This window comes from Alnus glutinosa, chromosome 1 (genome assembly GCF_958979055.1).
Source record: "Alnus glutinosa chromosome 1, dhAlnGlut1.1, whole genome shotgun sequence".
Taxonomy (NCBI): domain Eukaryota; kingdom Viridiplantae; phylum Streptophyta; class Magnoliopsida; order Fagales; family Betulaceae; genus Alnus; species Alnus glutinosa.
Window position 1 is genome coordinate 17,012,531 of NC_084886.1, and position 20,504 is coordinate 17,033,034.

The 20,504-nt window shown below is 35.5% G+C and overlaps 2 protein-coding genes across 3 annotated transcripts; one reads left to right on the plus strand and one right to left on the minus strand.

Moving 5' to 3' along the window:
- Positions 1-913: 913 nt before the first annotated feature.
- LOC133858605 (uncharacterized) lies at positions 914-3,743 on the minus strand. 2 transcript variants are annotated; one of them, XM_062294085.1, is made up of 6 exons: positions 3,527-3,743; positions 3,110-3,265; positions 2,403-2,483; positions 2,181-2,306; positions 1,949-2,032; positions 914-1,305 (listed from the first exon to the last, which is right to left on the minus strand). In XM_062294085.1, exons 1-6 carry the CDS (start codon positions 3,627-3,629, stop codon positions 1,229-1,231), a joined length of 627 nt encoding a protein of 208 aa, XP_062150069.1. In that variant the 5' UTR covers positions 3,630-3,743; the 3' UTR covers positions 914-1,228. The 2 variants fall into 2 exon arrangements, with proteins under 2 accessions (XP_062150069.1, XP_062150068.1); XM_062294084.1 differs by having other exon boundaries at positions 1,937-2,032; positions 3,527-3,741.
- Positions 3,744-11,995: 8,252 nt separating this feature from the next.
- On the plus strand, positions 11,996-14,830 carry LOC133875180 (protein IQ-DOMAIN 19). Its single transcript, XM_062313217.1, has 4 exons — positions 11,996-12,814; positions 12,958-13,194; positions 13,613-14,275; positions 14,435-14,830. The coding sequence occupies exons 1-4, from the start codon at positions 12,371-12,373 to the stop codon at positions 14,453-14,455; spliced, it is 1,365 nt and encodes a 454-aa protein (XP_062169201.1). The 5' UTR covers positions 11,996-12,370; the 3' UTR covers positions 14,456-14,830.
- The last annotated feature ends 5,674 nt before the right edge of the window (positions 14,831-20,504 follow it).

Below are 20,504 nucleotides of genomic sequence, written 5' to 3' on the forward strand. Positions count from 1 at the left end.
ATTTCTATAGTGAACTTTGATGGTGGCCAATTATCTCCGTCAGGTTTTTCTTTTGAAGGGTTCTACAAAGATTTTCCACTTCGTTGCGCATTATCTGTTTATTTATTGCACTCACTTATTTTTAGATATTGTTGATTGATACTGTTTAGTTTGTCTTGAAACACTTAGAACGTTTGGGAATTTGATTTTTGAAATCAAAATGCAATTATTACTTGGGGTGCAAATTTTAAGGCAAAAAAAAAATGTTTGGATGTTTAGTAAAATTTAAATTATATTTAAAATTATGTTTAGGTGAGAGTTGTATAAGACTATTTTTTTTTATAGAAAACTATGGTAGCAAATGATTAGTGGTATGAAAAGTTGTGTAGAATTATTAGAGTTATAAAAATTAGTGTAGAATAATGATTAAAACAATTATTATTTTCGGTCAGATCATTGATAATGTGTACTTTTTTTTTGCAAATGCATTTCACCTGGTCTGTGTTAGATCATTAACGCGTTAGATGGGTCCCACACCTTTAAGTACTTTATTTAAAAAAAAAAAAAAAAAAATCAGACAGAAAAATTGGGTGTAAAATCGAGAATAATTTGGGTTGTATTAAACCCAAATACTGGAGCAAGTTGAAAAAAAATTCAACTTGCATCCAAACGTCCCTCATATCGTCAATCAAGAAACAAGTTAAAAGATAACGGAATGTGTTTGTTGCACAACCCAAATGCATAACTTTACATAACTCAAAACACATTGATAGAACCCATGCATGATGGGTCCCACATGCATGATCCCACTAATGTGTTTTAGGTTGTATAAGAGTTGTGCATTTGAGTTGTGCAAAAATCATTTTCCAAAGATAACAAATTACTACCGGTCTCACTTTCTAACATACATAAATAAATAAATAAATAATAAAGCTAAAGAGAATCACCAAATCATGTTCTACTAAACAAACAAGGAAAATGACTGACAGAAGCATGAAATATGCTCCATAAAAAGCTCCCCTTTCAAATCCTATGCCGAGTAATAACTATACAAATACAATGGACTACTCCCTGAGTTCATGTGGTAATTTATTTATAAGACATGCAAAAATATACAGAGAAATGCAGTGGCTATATGGGACAGGCAGCAGACCTCAAAGGAAAATCAAAAAAATTGTATAATATCGAAATCTATGGAGCTAAAGCAAAATACAAGGCCAGAGGCTAGTGCATATGCTTAAAAGTCATCCTATTTCCACAAAACCATAGCCATGAACATCATCAGGATTGTCAAACAAAGAGAATTGCCTTGTAGAATTGAAGTTGCTGCAAAAGAGAAAACAGGCCAAACAATTGATCAAGCTGAGGAAGATCAATCTCAAGAACTCAAATAGCTCAATTTGTATGCCAGTTATTAAATGGTGATGTAGTGAAAAGATATTGAAGTTCTATAACCAGAACAAATAGACTCCGACCGGCAAATAAGCCATTTAGGCTTTAAGGGTTAAGGGGTTTAAATCCTAATAGGAGAACAGCCCTATTGGTTGCATCTTCTACATCAATTTTTACCTTAATTGCACTCTTAGTTGCAAGGGGGGTCGATGAATCGCTTTGTTTTTTAGCTCCATACAAAAAAAGAAGACGAAAGTGTGTTCTTCATGGATTGTTAAAAATAAAAAAAAACATATGATCAAGAGTTTAACTCATAGAGCTGAAAAATAAGATGCGCTACTAATGCGTCTCAACCCCACAACCGATGGATACTCGCAACTTGTTGCACTAAGGAACAATGGCTACAGACCACTTGGCTTAAGGCTAGATAAAGATATTGGTTGAATTACTAGCTGGATGGGATTTATTGCAGAAAAAAACACTCCGCATAAGACATTACCATATATTTTCCTTCTATTTGTGTTGGCAAAAGCAGAAAAAAAAAGGTGAGAATTTCCGGCCTCACCTTGGTTCTTACCATCGTCAGCCAATGCTGGAGTCACAGAAGTAGATTTGTTTGATAGTGTAATCCCGAGGTTCTTACATTCCATTCCAATCGCACCTAAAATACAAACAGGAAGAAAACTCAGCCAGGAATTCCCTTATGTACACACTATTTGTAAATAATCTATTAGCAATCTTAATTTTATCCCTTTGCCATAACAACTGCTATATATTTTCTCTAGCCACTTATAGGTCTCTGCCCTTACATTCCTCGAAACATGGTAAGGCAGTATGATTGAGAAGATTATAATAGCCCTCGGCACATTCACAACTATATGTGAAAGCTGATGTCTTGTTGCAGACGCCGCCTCCACAGTCGCTCCAGTGGCAGGCTATAAGATAAACAACAAAATGCATCAAGTAATAATAATAATAATAGTTTAAAGAAAACATGACAAAATACAAGGTTAAAGATATAAAGTTATTACCATCAAAGAATGACTCATTAGCTCTCCTTTCTTTCTCTTGGACAGGTGAGGAGGCATTTGCACAGGAGGAATTAATGGTACCTAAAAAAACCCAAAAACGATCAGCATCATCAATGGATTCATTTAACTATGGTTAAACTATATCAAAATATTCATATTAGAATCTTAAGGCTTATTACCCAACATGTAAAATTAACACTAATCTTCGGCTTAGGTCCAACATCGACATCTCGGCATGACACGGGTCTGAGAAGATTAGGGTGTGATTGACATGCGTTACCAACTTATATTAAATATCATTTACTTATTATTTATCTGTATTTAATCTTGCTATTGTTATTCCAACTCTTCCTCTCTGCAAGAAATCTTGTCCTTTAATATTTAGTGGGAGAAATCAACTAATACAATCAATTTCATCCAACTTTTACGACCTCTTCAACTATCCCAAATCATATTGAACTATAAAAAGTATTCTGATGCCATCAACAAACACCACCAAAACTACTAAGAATAGCAGCCATTAATTGCTAAAAAATTATGTCGTTAGATTGTAACACAAAGACAAAGCAATCCATGAACAAATTTCTTCGCAGTGGAAATAGTGCTCAAGTTATTGAAAGAAAAACTCTGTAGTAAAACTTTCAAATACACATAATCCACTTGGATTCGCATGAGAAAGAGAGGAGGAGAGAGTGGATAGCCCTTACAATTGGGAATCACGCAAGGGAGAAAGTTGGGGTGATCGCCACCATCAGGGCGAGCCTGCTTCCACCCAGTCTCACATTCACACTCAAAGAAGAAAGTGCTAGTACTTGATGGCTTGCAAGTTCCTTTTCCACATTCCACTTCTTTGCACACATCATCTGTGGTCACCAAGGAAGCAAAAAAAGAAAAAGAACAAAAAAGAAAGAGCATAATTATATGAAAATCATCAGCACGATCAAATTCCTTAAAATCCTAACCCAAAGTAATACAGATACGAAAATCAAGGAAGACCCAGTTGTTAAAATGCCATAATATCCCGAAAACACAAGAGCCTAATTAGTAATTATGACCCAGAGGCAGAGGCCAAGGAGAAATGGTAAAAGAAATTGAGGAGAGAGAGTACAAGGTCAGCAACAAACCAAATACAGGAGAGAGCAGAGGGGACAAAACGTTGCTTAGAGCAATCCGAGGTTGCAGAAGAAGCAGAACAGCAAGAAAGGCAATGAAGCTGCTGGAAGCCATCTCTCTCACACGGACAGAGTCACACAGGCAGGCAAACACACACAGAGAGAGGCGGTTGTACGTATTTAATGGAGTACGCGTACTAGTTTGAAATCATGGGGGGATCTTTTAAGTCGGAAGCTAGCTATTAGCTAACGTGGCTGACCCATAGAGCTTACATCTTAAAGTGGGTTGTTGGAAGTTGGGATTGGGCTCCTTTTCACCGCACCTTTAATATATTATATCAATTATTCATTTTTCATATTTATTATTAATAATATTTTTTTGACAGTATTATTTTTTAGGAAGTATTTCACTCTTCATTCAAACTCAATAAATTAGAGTTTATTACTCTAATAGTTAGAATGGGGCCTTGGTTAGCCTTTCCTCAACATAATTAGCTTTTGTTTTGGAATCCGGCTTTCCTGCGGTAGTTTAAAACTATCGCATGAGAGCTGTAGTAAAAACCATCCCTAGATCCTTAAGGGTGGTTCGGCCACCTTCAAAATTCAAACCCTTATTTGTTTTTCATTCGGTGACTTAAGCGATTGCCTAAGGTCTCTAGTGAAGTAAGGCTCCATAAGACAAGTTTGTTAAAAAAAAAAAACTACAATTTTGAAAGAAAAAAAGTTGTGCGAGAAAATGAGACTTTTCAACTTGAATAGAAAAATCAATAGTTAACCCAACCTTTAATAGTTAATACCAATAAAAACAGTGCATTAACGCCCTTTGGAGACTCTTTAACTCTCGTAGAGAAATCAACCGTTAGGACTAGGAATACAACAATTTTGGCCTAAAAAGAAAAAAAAGGTCAAATAAATAGACAAGTGATAAGAGTAGCTCATAAATGGGCATTCACTGTTTAGGCAGCAAAGTCAGATTTGAAAGCAAGAAAAGTCTCCCAATCGCAGTACTAGACTATTGAGCCACATGAATTGAAGTATGCTACAGTGGAGGCCTTACCTATTGAGGACCATCTGCGTACGTAGTGGCTACATAGCAATGGGAATTTCAAAAGTTTAAACGGTTTAGAATGAATGCATTTAATTATTTTATTATGTTTTAAAATTTTACTAATTTTTTTCACATCTCTTTTTATTACTTATTTTAAAAGTTTTAAATAGATATACATTGAAGAATTTAACCATTTAATTATATTTAAACAATTCTCCATATATATTTTTGTTCTTATACCATATTAAATCACAATTTATATATATAAAAAATTAAGCTAATAAAAATTACTATATTTAATTATTTAATTTATATTTTAACACAAATTAATCCAACGTTTTATCTTACCATTCAAACTTGGCACCTAATATTAATGCATTTTGCTCCTAGCAGTAATCTCTGTTATTTATTTATTATTTTTTTTTTGACATGGCTATACAAGGGGGGAGGAGATTCGAACTAATGACATTCACTTCATGAGACCTAATCCTCAGCCGATTGAGCTACCCTTTGAGAACAATAATCTTAGTTGTTACTCACTTAACACTAATAGTTTTTAGTCATCATGTGCTGATGCATCTAACTCAACGAGGAGTTGATAACCATGTAAAACTACAATTCATAAGGGAGGAAATGAGAACGGATTAGAATTATCTAAAATTATTTGTTCGAAGTATAGACGATTGAAGCAACTGAAGCAAGTAATTGTGAGAGACTATTTATGAGATCCACCAAACTAAATAAAAATTGAACTGGTTAATTACTTACTCGGTCAGATGATTTTTATAAGTAGTCTCTCACAATCATCGGTTTGAATTATCTACACTTCAAAGCGATAATTGTCAGAGATTTTTTTTTTTTTTTGAACCGAAATCTCAACATCATTGTAAGGCATTCTAATCCAATGAAGACTTGAAAATTTGTTTAATGAGACCCGTTCCTTGATAAGGAAAACCAAAGCCCATTAGCCAAGTCAATTGATACTTCGGAATGTTGTGACAAGGCTTGGAAATTGGGCTTGGCAATCAGACAACCATAGCCCAGTCAATTGATGACTTCAAATGGGCTTTTTTTTTTGGATTATCTTTAATATGAGAGAAAACAAGACTCTTCAATTCCTCTGCATGTAATATATATATATTATTTTTAATCTATGGAATGCGAAGAGAAATAAATGTTCATGCATCTTATTATATGTCAAAATCCTTCTGGGCCTGACTTATTACAACATGGATTGAGTCCAAAATCAAAAGCCCTCTAATTATATTAGGCCATCTCCAGTAGTTGGAGTTAAAATAGCTACTCAAAAAGTACAAATCTCTACTTTAACCACTAGCTATCTTAAAAACACTCCAACAATAATCTCTATTCCATTCTTCATTTCTTTAAATTTTTTTTTTTTTTTTTTTTTTTTCCACTTCTCCCTCTCACTCTCCGGTCTCCCCCAACCCCAACCCATCTCCCCAACCCCAACCCGTCTCATTTCTTGAGCTGATGAGGATCGGCGATGAGGATTGGCGAGCGTCAAGATGATCGGCGACGAGGAACCAAAACCTGGACGAGTCAAGGATCTGGCGGGCCTTGGCAGTGACGATGCAGAGATCGGATCCGACGGTGACGGCGTAGTCGACGGAGGCGCGGATTTTGATGTGGGGGAGAAAGGTAACAACGTGCTGGAGGAAAGGGTGTCGGGCTTGGTGTCGACGAGGACGAGCTCATTGGCGAGGTCTTGGGTGAGAATGACGACGTTGCTGGGGACGGAGGAAAGAAGGGCAGTGGCGGTGGAGGAGAGCGAAGGGGTTGGTGGTGTTGACTGAGAGGGGCGGATGGTTTCATTAGGCATCAGGACTAGAGGGGACGAAGAGGGAGAGTGAGAGATTGAGAAAATATTAGATGAGGGACGGAGAGTGACAGAGAGGAACGGAGAGGGACGAAGAGCGATCGGAGAGGGAGAGAGGGAGAGAGGGGGAGAGAAAAAATTAATAAAAAAAGTCTAAACACATGAACAGTGAATAGCCAATGTTGGCTATTTACTGTTCATGTGTTTAGAAAAATGGTTAAAGTAACCATTCTGTTGGAGAAGAAAAAAAAGCAAAAAAAGTCAAATTTGATTATTTTGGCTAAAATAGCAAATTTGTTGGAGATGGCCTTACAATTGGACGACTCATAACAACCCCGACTTAAAATATGGCACAGCTTTGTATATGATGTTTTTGTCGCAACTAAAGAACCGTTTAAGTTTGTGATTTTAAAAGATGTGATTTATAAATAGTAATTTTAAAATATTTATTTTAAAAAAGTGATTTTTAAAAACGCAGTTAAATGTTTGACAAAATGGCACGTTAGCCATTAAAATTCTGCGTTTTAAAAAAAAAAACAATCTTTGTTACGATTTGAAAAAACAGTTTTTTACGTTTTCAAACCACAGTTTTTTTAAAAACTCAATTCCCAAACGATTAATTTTTTGCGATTTAATTTAGAATCGTAATTTTTACGTACGAAATCGCAATTCCAAACATATCCTAAGTATTAACTCGCAGATTTTTGGTAGTGACCAAAAAAAAAAAAAAAAAAAAAAGATCAACGATTTAATTGGGCTGATACAAATGGAATATTGTCGGTAGATGGTTCGATTGTGATGGCATTCATTAAAACCATCAAGGAAAGTGAAAGCTTCAACCCATATTACAATTTACAGGTGCCGTGAAAGTAACCCTAAGATAATGACACAAAGGGATCCAGTACAATCCAAATTACCACAAAAATGTTTTAACTTTGGAGTAATTAATGATAGTTGTTGCCCTTGGGAACTTGCAGGTGCAGAAGATATTCATACTCCATTGGAGAGCAAATCCTACATGATCCAAGACCATCGGTGATGCAAATCGCAAAGGGTGGAAGATGTTGACGTTGTACATGCACCTGTTTTACCACACTGTCTACCCTTCTCACATAACACAAGTAATTCATTTTTGTGTTTAATTTAGGGGGCGTCGACGTGGATGAGAATGCAGTTTTTTGTAATATTCAGAGTCTCGTTTGCAAAATTTCCGAATATCACTTTTATATATAAACATAATATTTATTAACCGCATCTTTATGGTTATTATTCGCTATCTACGTAATATTATCTACGTGATATTTTGAGTATATTTTAATTATTTGAGCCTTTTTTGGCATCTTTAGTAATACATATTTTAAACGATTTTAAAATAACTCATGCCTAATTCAAAACAATGCTAGACTATCACGTATATACATGGCTAGTAAATAGGGCGTGGCCATGTTGCTAAATGCACTTGGTGGGATGATGGGATGGGTTGAGGTGAGGCCCTTGCCGACAAAAGCTGACAAAAAAGTGATATTGGCACGTAAAAATGGGGAACGATACAAAGTTTACTGTTGAGACTTGAGAGACAGGAAAACTTAATTCTAAATTTCTTAGGCACATTGCACATGAAAGAAAGAGATGCATGTACAAACAAAAAGAAAGAAAGAAAGAAAGAAAGAAAGGAGCATCTACAGATTCCATGCCTCCAATCAAGATATCTTTCACATGCATCTATAATCTTTAAACACACTTTATAACCATTATATCAATTAAATTAGTGTTTCTTTTAGGTACTAGACCCACTTTTCCCATGATCTTTTGAACCAAAATGCTCAGACAATGTAATAAATAAATTAGTCTTATTAATCTGCCATAATTCTATTATTGCCTCACCCACAGAATGTCTTTGAAGGGATATATATTTTGTGTTTTGCACATGATATAATTGACAATCAAATGGGGGAGAAAAGAAAACACAGGTATCTCTGCTTTCCCCACCTAAGTGATCTTCTGGATAATCACATCCATAGTGATCCATGGGTTGGATGACAGAGTTTAATTCTTATTAATGGCAACTAAGTTAATTAGGCTAAACATGTTGGCCCATGAACCATTGACACCCATTGTATACAGCGCGGCAAACTCTCAAAAGAAATCTTTAACCAAAAAAAAAAATCTACAACCTAAAACTCCCAGTCAATCTACATAGTAATTTACAGATTGATAGAAGTGAATAGAGAATTACAAGGTGATTAATGATTGATTCGAGTGGTGGAGTAGAGAAATGGGCAAATCCCAAAACACTGTTTCCCAGAACCAAACACCTTAAACCTGGTCAAAGGGGGAGCATATAAACATGCCATGTGACTGCCAACTAATTGTTTAAGAAAATATTAGTAGATTATTATACTTCTACTCATGTATGATGGTGATACATAACAAAATTCTGCACACCGAAAATAATTGAACCAACTCAATTTAGGGTGGGAGAATGGGTGTGGAAAAATAATTTTAAGATTCCTAAGAAACAGAAATTACTAGAATAATTTTAATCAACATGTTTGCATGATTTTCTGCCGTAGCAATTTTATTCATTGTGATATCACTATGTGTCACAACCTCCCAAGAAAAATGATATCGGCATTAATATGCTTGATCTTTTCATGATGCATTTGATTTTTGGTCAAATGTATTGCGCTATGGCTGTAGTAAAATATAAAAGTCACATTCTGCTATAAATCCAGATCGCCAACCAGACCTCTAAGTCAAATTTCTTATTTCACTACCTCTACTATTGCCATATACTTTGCCTTCGTGGTTGAAAAAGAAACTGTCGATTGTAATGTCATCTTCCAACTAATGGCACACTTCGAGAGAGTGAAAACATAACTTGTCAAAGATATTTTCTTATTAAGATTACCAGCATAATTTGAATCAACATAGCTAATGACATTGGAACCGAAACCACTGCATCTATTATAGACTAAACTAACATCTGTAGTACCCTGTAAATACCGAAATATCAATTTCATTGCCTGCCAGTTAACCTTGCTAGGATTGACAATGTAAATACTACCAATATTGATTGCTTGTGAAATATCTAGGTGAATGCACACCAAAACATACATGATGCTCCCAATTGCACTAGAGTAAGGAACATGTGACATGATCTACTCCTCCTCTCACTCTGCGATCATAACGCTGTTGAAAGTTTGAAATGAGTAGCAAGTGAAGTAGTCACTGGTTTAGAATTCTGCATACCAAAGCATTGAAATGCATTCTCAATGTGCTTTTTCTACGAGAAGTACAATTTTCCTGGTTTTCTATCCCTGTGAATCCCCATCCCTCATATTTTCATCACAACACCCAAATCATAATTTCAAACTTATCACCCAACTGAGATTTCAATCTTTTAATTTCTAACATACTTTTAGCAACAATAACCATGCCATCCACACAAATCAACAACTAGACAAATGAACCATATGATAATTGCATGTAGTACACACAAAAATCATGGCTACTTCTAGAGTAACCATGATCTACCATAAAGCTGTCAAAATGCTTAACCACTGCATCAGAGACTGTTTCAAACTATAAAATGATCTTCTAAATCGACAAAAATGTTCTTTTTCTTCAACAATGAACCCTTTTGGCTCATGCGCATAGTTTTTTTCGAACTCGCCATGTAGAAAAGTAGTTTTCATATGAAGTAATTCAATCTACAAATCAAATAGAGCAACCATGACAAGTAACACACGAATAGAGCTATGTTTTCACTTTTCTCCATTAAAGTCCACACTCTCTCTTTGACTATAGCCATTTGCCACCGAGCGGTGCCTTGAACCTAGCATCCTCAACCCCTCAGATCCCTTCATTTTTCTTAAAGACCCATTTGAATCCAATAGTCTTAATGCCTTTACGCAATTTCACCAATTCTCAAGTATGATTTGCATGAAAAGACTCAATCTTCTCATTCATGGCAACAACTCACATTTTTTTTTAATTTATTTTTTTTCAGATTAACTACTTATATAGTCATATCTTTGAGGTAGTCCAATATGCCTCATATATCTACTAGTTTCAATGTTGGACTCTTGTTCCTCTTGTAGGTCATCATCATTACAACTTGAACTATGGCCATCTACAACGGCCTCATCTCGAGTGTCGTCTCGCACCCTCTGTGAAGCTTTCACCTGAAGCTCCATCTCCTTGCTGTAACCATGTTTCTTTTCTACAGAAACAACACTCTTTTCTTGGGTGAATCATGACATATTCATCAAACGTAACATTTTTACTGACTATAAACTTATGTGATTTAGGATCATACCACTATAATTTATATCCTTTCACCCTATCAACATAACCAAAACATATACATTTCTTTAACCTAGGCTCAAACTTACTCTCACTCGCATGACAATAAGTAGCTAGGACAACCAAAAGTTTTCAAAATCAAATAATCTACAGGACTAGCCTTCCATACCTCATCTCGAAACCAATTAGACTACCACTCATCAAAGCTTATTGACTCCTGCAAGGACTCTTCTAGGCAAATCCTACTCCAAACCTGCTTTTGCCAATATCTGCTGTTGAACATCTTGTGGTCTAACAGATGGGCCAAATGGGGTCAGACCCCATCAATGATAGATGTTCATATTCTAACCACCACCAATCCAAGAGGTTCAAGTCTCCTTTATGATTCGATCGAGTTGAATACATTATTTAAAATACACTTTAGTAAGCATTTGTCTTTATTCCAAGTTGCGTTAGTTAGGGTATGTAATGCAAATTAGAGAAAGGTATATGATCACTGTAGCCTGTAGGGAATATTAGTCTCTTCCTCCTTAACCAGCAATGTTGAGGTTAAGCTCAAAAGTTGTATTCTGAAGTTCTGTTCAATCACACCTTTAATGGTTTCTGGTATGTTTTTTTCACCGTTGAAGCCATAAAGACTCGAAGGATCTAATACATCTAAAGATGCTTTAAAAGCCCAGACCTACCGCTTTTGCCCGTATATATAACAATTCCACCTTTCATAAGATCTACATGTAATAATGACCGAACTGATCTAATGGTAGTATGATGGTCCTTGCCAATAAGGGAAGGCAGCTGGTAGTGAATCACATTAATTCACCCGTCTCCAAGAACAACTACTCTCTATAAAAGCTTTTAGAAGTGCAGCCTTTTTGACACAGGAAATGATGAAAAGAGGGGTAGAATGACTTCTTGCTTGGATCATGGAAAGCTTGGACTTGACTCCAAGAACTAGGATAGGAGGAGCACGTGCAAACACCCAGGCACCCCAACATAAATCTTTTTATCTTCTGCGACACTTGTGTATATGGACCCCACAAACCCACAAGGTCTCCCAATTTCTAAAATCCATGACCCTGAAATGGACCCGCAAGTGGACAGCTTTCCCCGCTCAGATATGAGTATTTTACACGGATTCTGCATGTTCATGAGCTATTTTCACATGGCTTCTGATCCTGTCCATCCCACATTAACCAACATCAAATTGTGACCAAAACACCCTAGCTGACTATTCACAATGAAGAACTCCTGCAAGGACAAAATGGGTAGCTTAGAAAACTCAATGAAAGGCAGGGATCAGGATCACTACCATTAACTTCCAGGAGGGTGCATGTGGCTCATCCGGGAGATTCCTATTTCTTGCCCCTCAAACAGGCCACACCTAATAAACAGGCCACAAAGACCAGATCATCCTCTGTAAATGGTAGTTAAAATATATGAAGACACATTATATGGTAGTGATAACTGAGATGGGCCAATAGAACAGTAGAATTAGGCTGTCAAACAAAGAGCAATTATGTTCAGTTCTGATGAGGAGGACCATTATATTGTTGAAAGCTACTTATCAAATGTTGGCAGGAGAGATCTAACAGTATCATTTGTTGCTTTCTTCGATAGTTCTATATATGTTTCTGCTGCAGCTTAGAAAGTTTTGAAGGAGATGGGGAAGACTAGCAAGTGGCTTAGAAGCATCTTGACAGGGAGGAAAGACAAGGAAAAGTTGCAAAGTAATCAGAATTCTTCCATTGTCATTGAGACTAATCCAACGACTCCAATTTCAATCCCACAGACAACCCCAAAAGAGAAAAGGAGATGGAGTTTTCGAAGATCTTCTGCCACCGCAGCGGCTTCAAAAGACTCGAATTCTACAGAACCAATTGCCACCATGTCGCCAGTGGTACAGACCATGTTGGACACAGAGAATGAGCAGAAAAGGCATGCCATGGCAATGGCGGCAGCAACAGCTGCCGCAACTGATGCCGCGGTGGCTGCTGCACAGGCTGCGGCTGCAGTGATTCGAATCACAGCAGCTGCCAATGGCAGAGCCAGCGCGATTGAAGAGGCTGCTGCCACAAAAATTCAATCCGTGTTCCGTTCTTATTTGGTAAGGAACTCTGGGACTCCCTATCTATACTTTGTAGCCAAATTATCTATTTAAAACTCAGAGGATTCATTGATTAATAACCCAAATGTGGGAAAGATGAAAATTAATGCAAATTGTGAACTGCTTCATTGGTGTTGTTACAGGCAAGGAAAGCGCTATCAGCATTGAAAGGATTAGTGAAGTTACAGGCGTTGGTGAGAGGTCACCTGGTGAGGAAACAGGCCACGGCTACACTTCGGTGCATGCAGGCACTGGTGACAGTACAGGCTAGAGCTCTGGCACAGAGGATCCGGATGGTTGAAGATGCAAAGCCTATTAATCATAGGATTTCTGCCCACAGAAAATCGACACAAGACAATCGGTTCAGACACAACTATCATGTTAGTTTCATCTTTTTCTAGAAGTATTTTCCTATTTCAAGATCTTATTTACTATCAAAGAGAAATTCCTTGCATCCAGCCAAAGTAATTTAGAAAGGGAACATTCCATTTGTTCACCAACAAATATTGTTAACAACAAATGATTGAAATGTCATTTATTTGACAGAATCCTGTTATTCAGTGTCACAAAAGAGAAATGAAAACATTCTTGAATGTGTTTTTTTTTTTTTTTTTTTTTTTTTTTTGGGTAAAGCTAAGAAAAAAATGATCCTTTCTCTCTTATTCTTCACTTCTTTGACAACATAACAAAAGATGGGAAAATGTAGAAACTTTTGAATTGCCAGGTGGGGCAAAGAAGTCACACACACCTATGCACTCTCTACAACGCTGATCTGCAATCTGGTTTTTGTGCATCTAGGACATGGATCAAGGCATGGAGGAGGACATTAAGATTGTGGAGATGGATCTTGGTGGGTCAAAGGGAAGTTTAAAGAGCAGAAATAGCTACTCCAGCCACTCCCAATATGAACATTATGGAGCAAATTGTGCACACTCAAAGCAAGACAACTACCAGGCCTCACCAGCTCCATCAGCTCTGACAGATATGACCCCAAGAGCCTGCAGTGGACATTTTGAGGACTATTCCTTCGACACAGCGCAAAGCAGCCCGCAGTACTACTCCGCCGTGTCGAAACCCGATCCTTCAAGAGTTCCTTTCGCTTTTCCGAGACCAAATTATGCAGAACCTATGGCCTACGACTACCCATTATTCCCAAATTACATGGCCAATACAGAATCTTCAAAAGCCAAGGTCCGGTCACAGAGTGCACCAAAGCAAAGGCCAGACACATTTGAGAGGCAACCAAGCCGGCGCAGGGTATCAATGGAAGGAAGGAATGTCCCGAGGGCTGTGCGGATGCAGAGATCATCTTCACATGTGGGTTCAACTGCTCAAAACTATCAATATCCTTGGTCAATCAAGCTTGACAGATCTACAGTTTCCCTCAAAGAGAGTGAGTGTGGATCCAACAGTACAGTCCTCACAAATGCAAACTACTGCAGATCCCTTGTTTCATATGATGTGAGTATCAACCAACCATAACTCATAGAGATTGTCTATGAAACACAAAACAATAAAAGTAAAATAGCACTTGGATGAAGCAAACATAACATTTGTTCGATGTTAGCCAATCTTCGTCAACATCTGATCAAGTTGTTTCATACTTTGTTGTGACTGCAGCCTCATGGAAATAGGTATTAGCATTGCATCTCTCACCACAATAATGACTGAAACTTCTATATGGCCCGACCAGAAGGAACATGCAAATGCTAAACAGACATCGGAAGCTTCAAGAGGGAATGACTGGAGATGGTGAAGTTGTTTGACATAGAAGCTGCTAAGATTTATGACATTTTTTTTTTCCTAGTTTCTGAATTCCAGTGTTATTCGAAGGAAGTGCCCTATTGTAAGTCATCTTTTTATAGAATCTTTTTCTTTTTGCTCTGGTGTTTCTGCATATTTTGGCTGAATGTGTTCCTGCGGGAAAAATGTAAAGATAACTTCATGATCAGGAACACAATTTGATTGGACTCTGATCTGTCTATAGAAATTTATTAAGTGTGATTTTCTGTAACATTGTTTTTTTTTTCTTCTTCTTCTCTTTCAACAAGATATTCCACCAGAGATGTAGTTCTTTACTGTAAAGATTCAAGAACTTCACAAAACCTGCTTTAGTGCGACCTGCCCACCGCCATTCTTCAAGTAAAGGGAAACATTTGCCTATATTGTCTCTATTGTTACCTGATATCAATAACAAAGTATAGTTGGCATTTTTTTTAGTGTTCATATATTGAGTAAAAGCGACGTAGTTTGCAATACTGACAATGTTCACAGGTCTCTCTGCTAATGTTCTACTACAAGCTGCTTAGTACGTTGACCCCTTTCCTTTTGTAAGGTTATCTAGGGCGACAGATTATGAAGAATAAAACCATTTTCCTGTCCATGTTTTGATATGCTGAGGTATAGTCACTGCCATCCAACGGTGGAGCCATGATTTTGGTTCAGATCAGATGGCCGGGGTAAAGATTAAAAAATAAAATTGAACAAAAATTAATTAAGAGTTTGTTTGGGTTTAAGATTTCAAATCATGCAATTTCAAAACAAGATTTTTTTAAAACTCAATTAAAGTTTTGGTAAAATCGTAGTTTAGCCTTTAAAATTATGCGTTTTTAAAAACATATCCCATTTCCGTGATTTAAAAACACATATTTTTCAAATCGCAATTTTTGTCTACATGCAAAATTGTAGTGCGAAACAAACTATAAAAAAAATTAAAGAATATAACTAACAAAATAAATAAACAATTCAACAAAATTTAATTATTGTTTACAAAATATAAATGTAACTTACAATTTTTTTTTTTTTAAATATATATATATATATATGCTATTGCAATTTGCTTTCTATCATTAGGATGATGATATATTTTTTTTCTTCGGCAACAATTTACTGACAAATTTGCTAAATCAACCTCGATACAAGCATATTTAGGATTTGCTTGAAGCTCAGTAGAATTATGGTTGCTCTCCACAATTTCATCTAACTACAATTATATATTTAATGCAATTAAAATATGTAACAATATATATATATATATATATATATATATATATATATATCAATTTCATCTAACTACAATTATATATTTAATACAATTAAAATATGTAACAATATATATATATATATATTAAAAAATAATTAATTTAATTGAGCAATCTAAATATAAAAGCTTTCGTATACATTTTTATTATTTAAAAATAAATCAATGTAAAAATTTGATTACAAACTTAAAACTTTTTCAGAAAGAGAAATTGTCAAAAAGAAGATTTACCTGCTGTAGGCCGTCTTTTCACAGTATTTGAATTGTTGATCCCTTGAAGAAGAAAATTGGTTGATTGATTGTGAGGAGACTATAAATTCACAATTTGATGATGATCTTCATTCAATTTTCAAACTATGGCAATTTGGCAAATCGCAACTCACGTTTTACTTTACACGCAACTCACGACATTTATGTCGATTGCCCCTTATTAGTGGCTTATGGTGGCGGGCAACTAGAGCATCCGAAGGACTTCTACAAGGGTAACCCCCCCTCCCCCCACCCACTAACATTCAAGTGACCAAGTTCCTTAAAGTGTCTTAAAATATTCTTTAATTTTTTTAAGGGGAAACTTCACTTATAACCCATAATCTTTGAAATTTTTTATAATTTTTTTTAAAAAAATTAAAGGTATTTTGAGAATTTTGATAAAATTAACAGAAAATTCTAATGGAGAGTTAAAATTGAAAAAAAAAAATGGAGAAAAGAAGCACCAAGAGAGAAAAGAAAAAAGATTTTAGGGTGGACCGGCCTTAGAGGCCTATATCCAATATTGAAAATTGTCTTTAAGTCTACGTTATACTCTTATGTACGTCTTCAATGTCTTTACAATACAAATGACCGATTTTTATAGGAAAAATGTGGTAGGTAGAGTGAATACAAAAAAGGTGATTTGATTATAATCAACTAACTATAGACTATAGTAAATACATTGATAAGAAAAATATCAAACTGAATATGGCAATCCTATAATCTAACCTCCCCCTACCTTAAGTTTTGGAAAAAAAAAAAAAAAAAACATTTGACCGCCTTTTGATATTGATAAGAAAAACAAAAATGTCTCTTCCTGTTATGCAAGAGACATGGGTTGGGTCTCACGTGGAACCCATGTAGTGAGACTCACCACGTGAAACCTACCCATGTTTCTTGATTTCTACACAAGAAATCATATTTCTAAGAAAAATATATAACCTTTGTTACTAACCTTCCTACAAACACGGTCCAAGAAGAAAGGCCCATTTGAAAGGGCCAACAGGTACTGGCCTTTCTGTTAATGGGCTTTAAGGGCCCAGACCATCTGTGCCAAAATCCAAGCCACATATTTGGATCAACAACTTAACACGTGGCCAGTGACTAATTGGTTTTTGTACTCGCCATTTATTTATTTTTCTAGTCAAATAAACAAACGGAGACACCAAGAGAGACTGAGAAGGTAATAAAATTATGGTATATAATATTCTTTTTTTGTATTATTGGATTGAAGTTTATAATTTTATTTTTTTGAGTAATGTTATATGCAAAAATTTTATCCTCCCACGTGTGACATGACTTTTAAAATTAATACTTAATCTAAATTTAATAATAAATCATCACAATCTGATAATGAGTTCAAAAGTCATATTAAACGTGGATGAATAAATGAAAAATAAAAGTCTTGAATTACAATATATTTTTATTTTATTATTATCATTATTAAAAATGGCATTCTAATCCGTATAAAAAGGCAAAGTTCCCATTTCCACGTGGTCATCGTGAATGCCCATGACTTCAAAATGTCAACCTCAGATCCACTGTTAGCCTGTATGACAGCTTTGATTTGACTCTCATTGTTCCCTTGCTTATGACATGTGTCCATTTGTTGCTTTCCCCATTCTTTTTGTTCTATTTTCATTTTTTTTTTTATATTAATTCTATTTTCATTTTTAGTATTTTGTTTGGTTTGTATTCTTTGGCTGGATTAAATCAAATGATATTGGTCGGTGGTATGGGACAAAATCTTCCTTCCTTCACTTTTCTTCTAAATACATACTTTTTGCTACTAACTAATGAGTTGCTTAGGTTGGGTTTTTGTTATAAATATATATTAGCATTTCAGAGGAATAGGAAATGTTAACACTGTAAGCAATTTAGCAATTTTCCAGAGAGAAGTTGTGCCACATCATTGATAAGACGTAAGAAGAGTGAATGTTTTATATTGCATTGTTAGGCTCAAACTCATATATAGGCTTAAGCTTTTAAGTTATGTGGTGTCTCAACATGCTATATAATGGGCCCACTAAAAAGACTCCTCAACGTGTCTATCCTCCAACACCACCTTGGATCATCTCCAACAGTACGTAGTCATGACTATTTTAGCTACTCAAAATTAGGGGTGGCAGTTTGTGTTTGTATGTCGGGTTTGAATCGTGTTGAGACATATGTATAAGATTTAATACTATATATATAGATAAACCCTAATCCGATCAATTTAATTAAAAGGGTTAAACTCCTCAACTTTAATCCTCTAATTTTGTATTGGGTTCATGTCAAGTTCGACAGCCATAATGTCAAAAATTATTTATTAGTATATCGCGTGTCAAAGGATAAGTACATATAAGACTATATAGATGATAAGCATCATATATACCTTAGTGTTTTCTTTTCAAGCGAGTACAAGAATATTCTTGTATGGTCCTAATGAAAAGAGAGAGAGAGAGAGAGAGGCTCTGTCTATTCTCAATTCTTGGTGTATATCAAGAGCTATTCATGAGTCCAAGAGTGAGAGATTCCAATCTTCTGGAACATATTAAAGTTGGCCCTTCTAGCTCCATTCTTTTCTTTTTGCGGAAACCAATCAAAAGGAAGAGAATTAAAGAAGACCTCCCTTGAGATAGTGAGATTCTTTCTGTTGAAAGTCAACTTCTTCTTCAATAATTAGAGAGACTCCACCATATGGCACCCTGCATTGCCAACTTTGCTTTTGCATCTCCTTTTCCCTCGTTATTGCTCTCCCTCTTTTCAATATTAAAGTCCTTATATCTTATGAAATAAGAGTATGAAGTTGAAACATTCATTTTCACTTTAATATTGAAGATTTAAACTCATATATATGAGACCGGTATTAATATAATATGTGGCTACAGCACTATACGATCGATGTAGCGTGGTGTACGTAATGGGAAGCAGAATTTGCAAACATAATAACCAACGACAACTCTTTCACAAATCTTAAAAACCTCAAGGAGTTGCAGAAAAATTGAAGAAAACTCTCTCTGAGTGTTTCTTATTTGAGAAAATACTACTAATTAATATAATGGTCAGTCAAACTGTTTTCGTTGAGCTTAAATAAAAGTAAGGTCGCAACAAAAATAAAATTACAAAATTGCCCTTTATTGAAAGATCGCAAATTCTATTGATCAAAGGTCGATTGAACTCTTTGTTTTTTCTCTCGTGGCATCGATGGCAACTTCGATCTATCCAAGGTGGATAGAACTTCTTGCTGATCAGACTTCTATTGGTGGTCCATTTGACCTAGTAAATGTTAGAATTGAAGGGTTTTTTTTTTTTTTTTTTTTTTTTTTTTTTTTTAATTTTGAAATACAAAATTGTATCCCTTCGAATCAGCTTTACAACGCCACAAATCTCGGCTTCATCTGATATTTGAATTATAAGATATGACTGTTTTACTCTGATTGATCTTCTTAATTGTAAACTTAATTATTGGCGTCCAGCTGCATCACTATATCACACATTTTTAATAAACACTAGTGATGCGCGCATAACAAAAGATAGATAAATTTCATATTGAAACATTAGATAACAATGAATTTTGGTAGAGTTTTACCACCGAAGGAAAGAAAAGCCACACCTCAAAAACAGAAATCTCCTCTTTACTCGAGCAAATAATTGTAAAAAATAACATTTTGTTCATCGGCTATAGAGCATTATATAGGCTACCTAGCTACTTATTCTAGTGAAATTTGGATAAAAGACAATTACTGTCCAAAGGATAACACGTACAAAGGATAAGATAGAGCAACACAAGTCTAAAACTACTAGTACATGTACTATATATCCTCTTGAAAACACCATTGTCTTGATAGAGGTCTTCAGGAAAACAAATCCTCTTGCAGATGGAATTGAAGTGCGAAACAATTAACCCCTCTTGTAAATAGACTCCTTTTGCCAATCTCCCACCCCTTGTAGATAGAGTCTTCGTGTAACTCAAGAAAATTCCACCAGGCCTGATGGCCGGGTAATATATTTTTTATTATCTTCACTATTTTTCCGGAAGGAAGAGATGTTAACAAGTTTATATATGTATATATATAGCTGAGGTGGAACATGAACTGGCCGGAGAGGTGCACAAGGAAGAACATGTCATCGAAGCCTAATGAGGACCACTGCTTACAAGCATATGTGGTGGATAAGATTTTCCTGATGTTCTCTCTAATTAATTAGTGAAAAATGAAAAGGAAGTGATCCAATACTTGAGGTCAGTGCTTTCGCAAATAAAAAAAATATAAGAAAATGATATCTTTGATCATTGATTAGATCCCATCTAGTTGTGGAGTCACTATAATGGAAAATATACCAATCTTTTTAATTTGTGACGACGGCAGGACATGTGGCGGTCAAGGATTATGAGATCTCTAAACCACATTTCAAAGT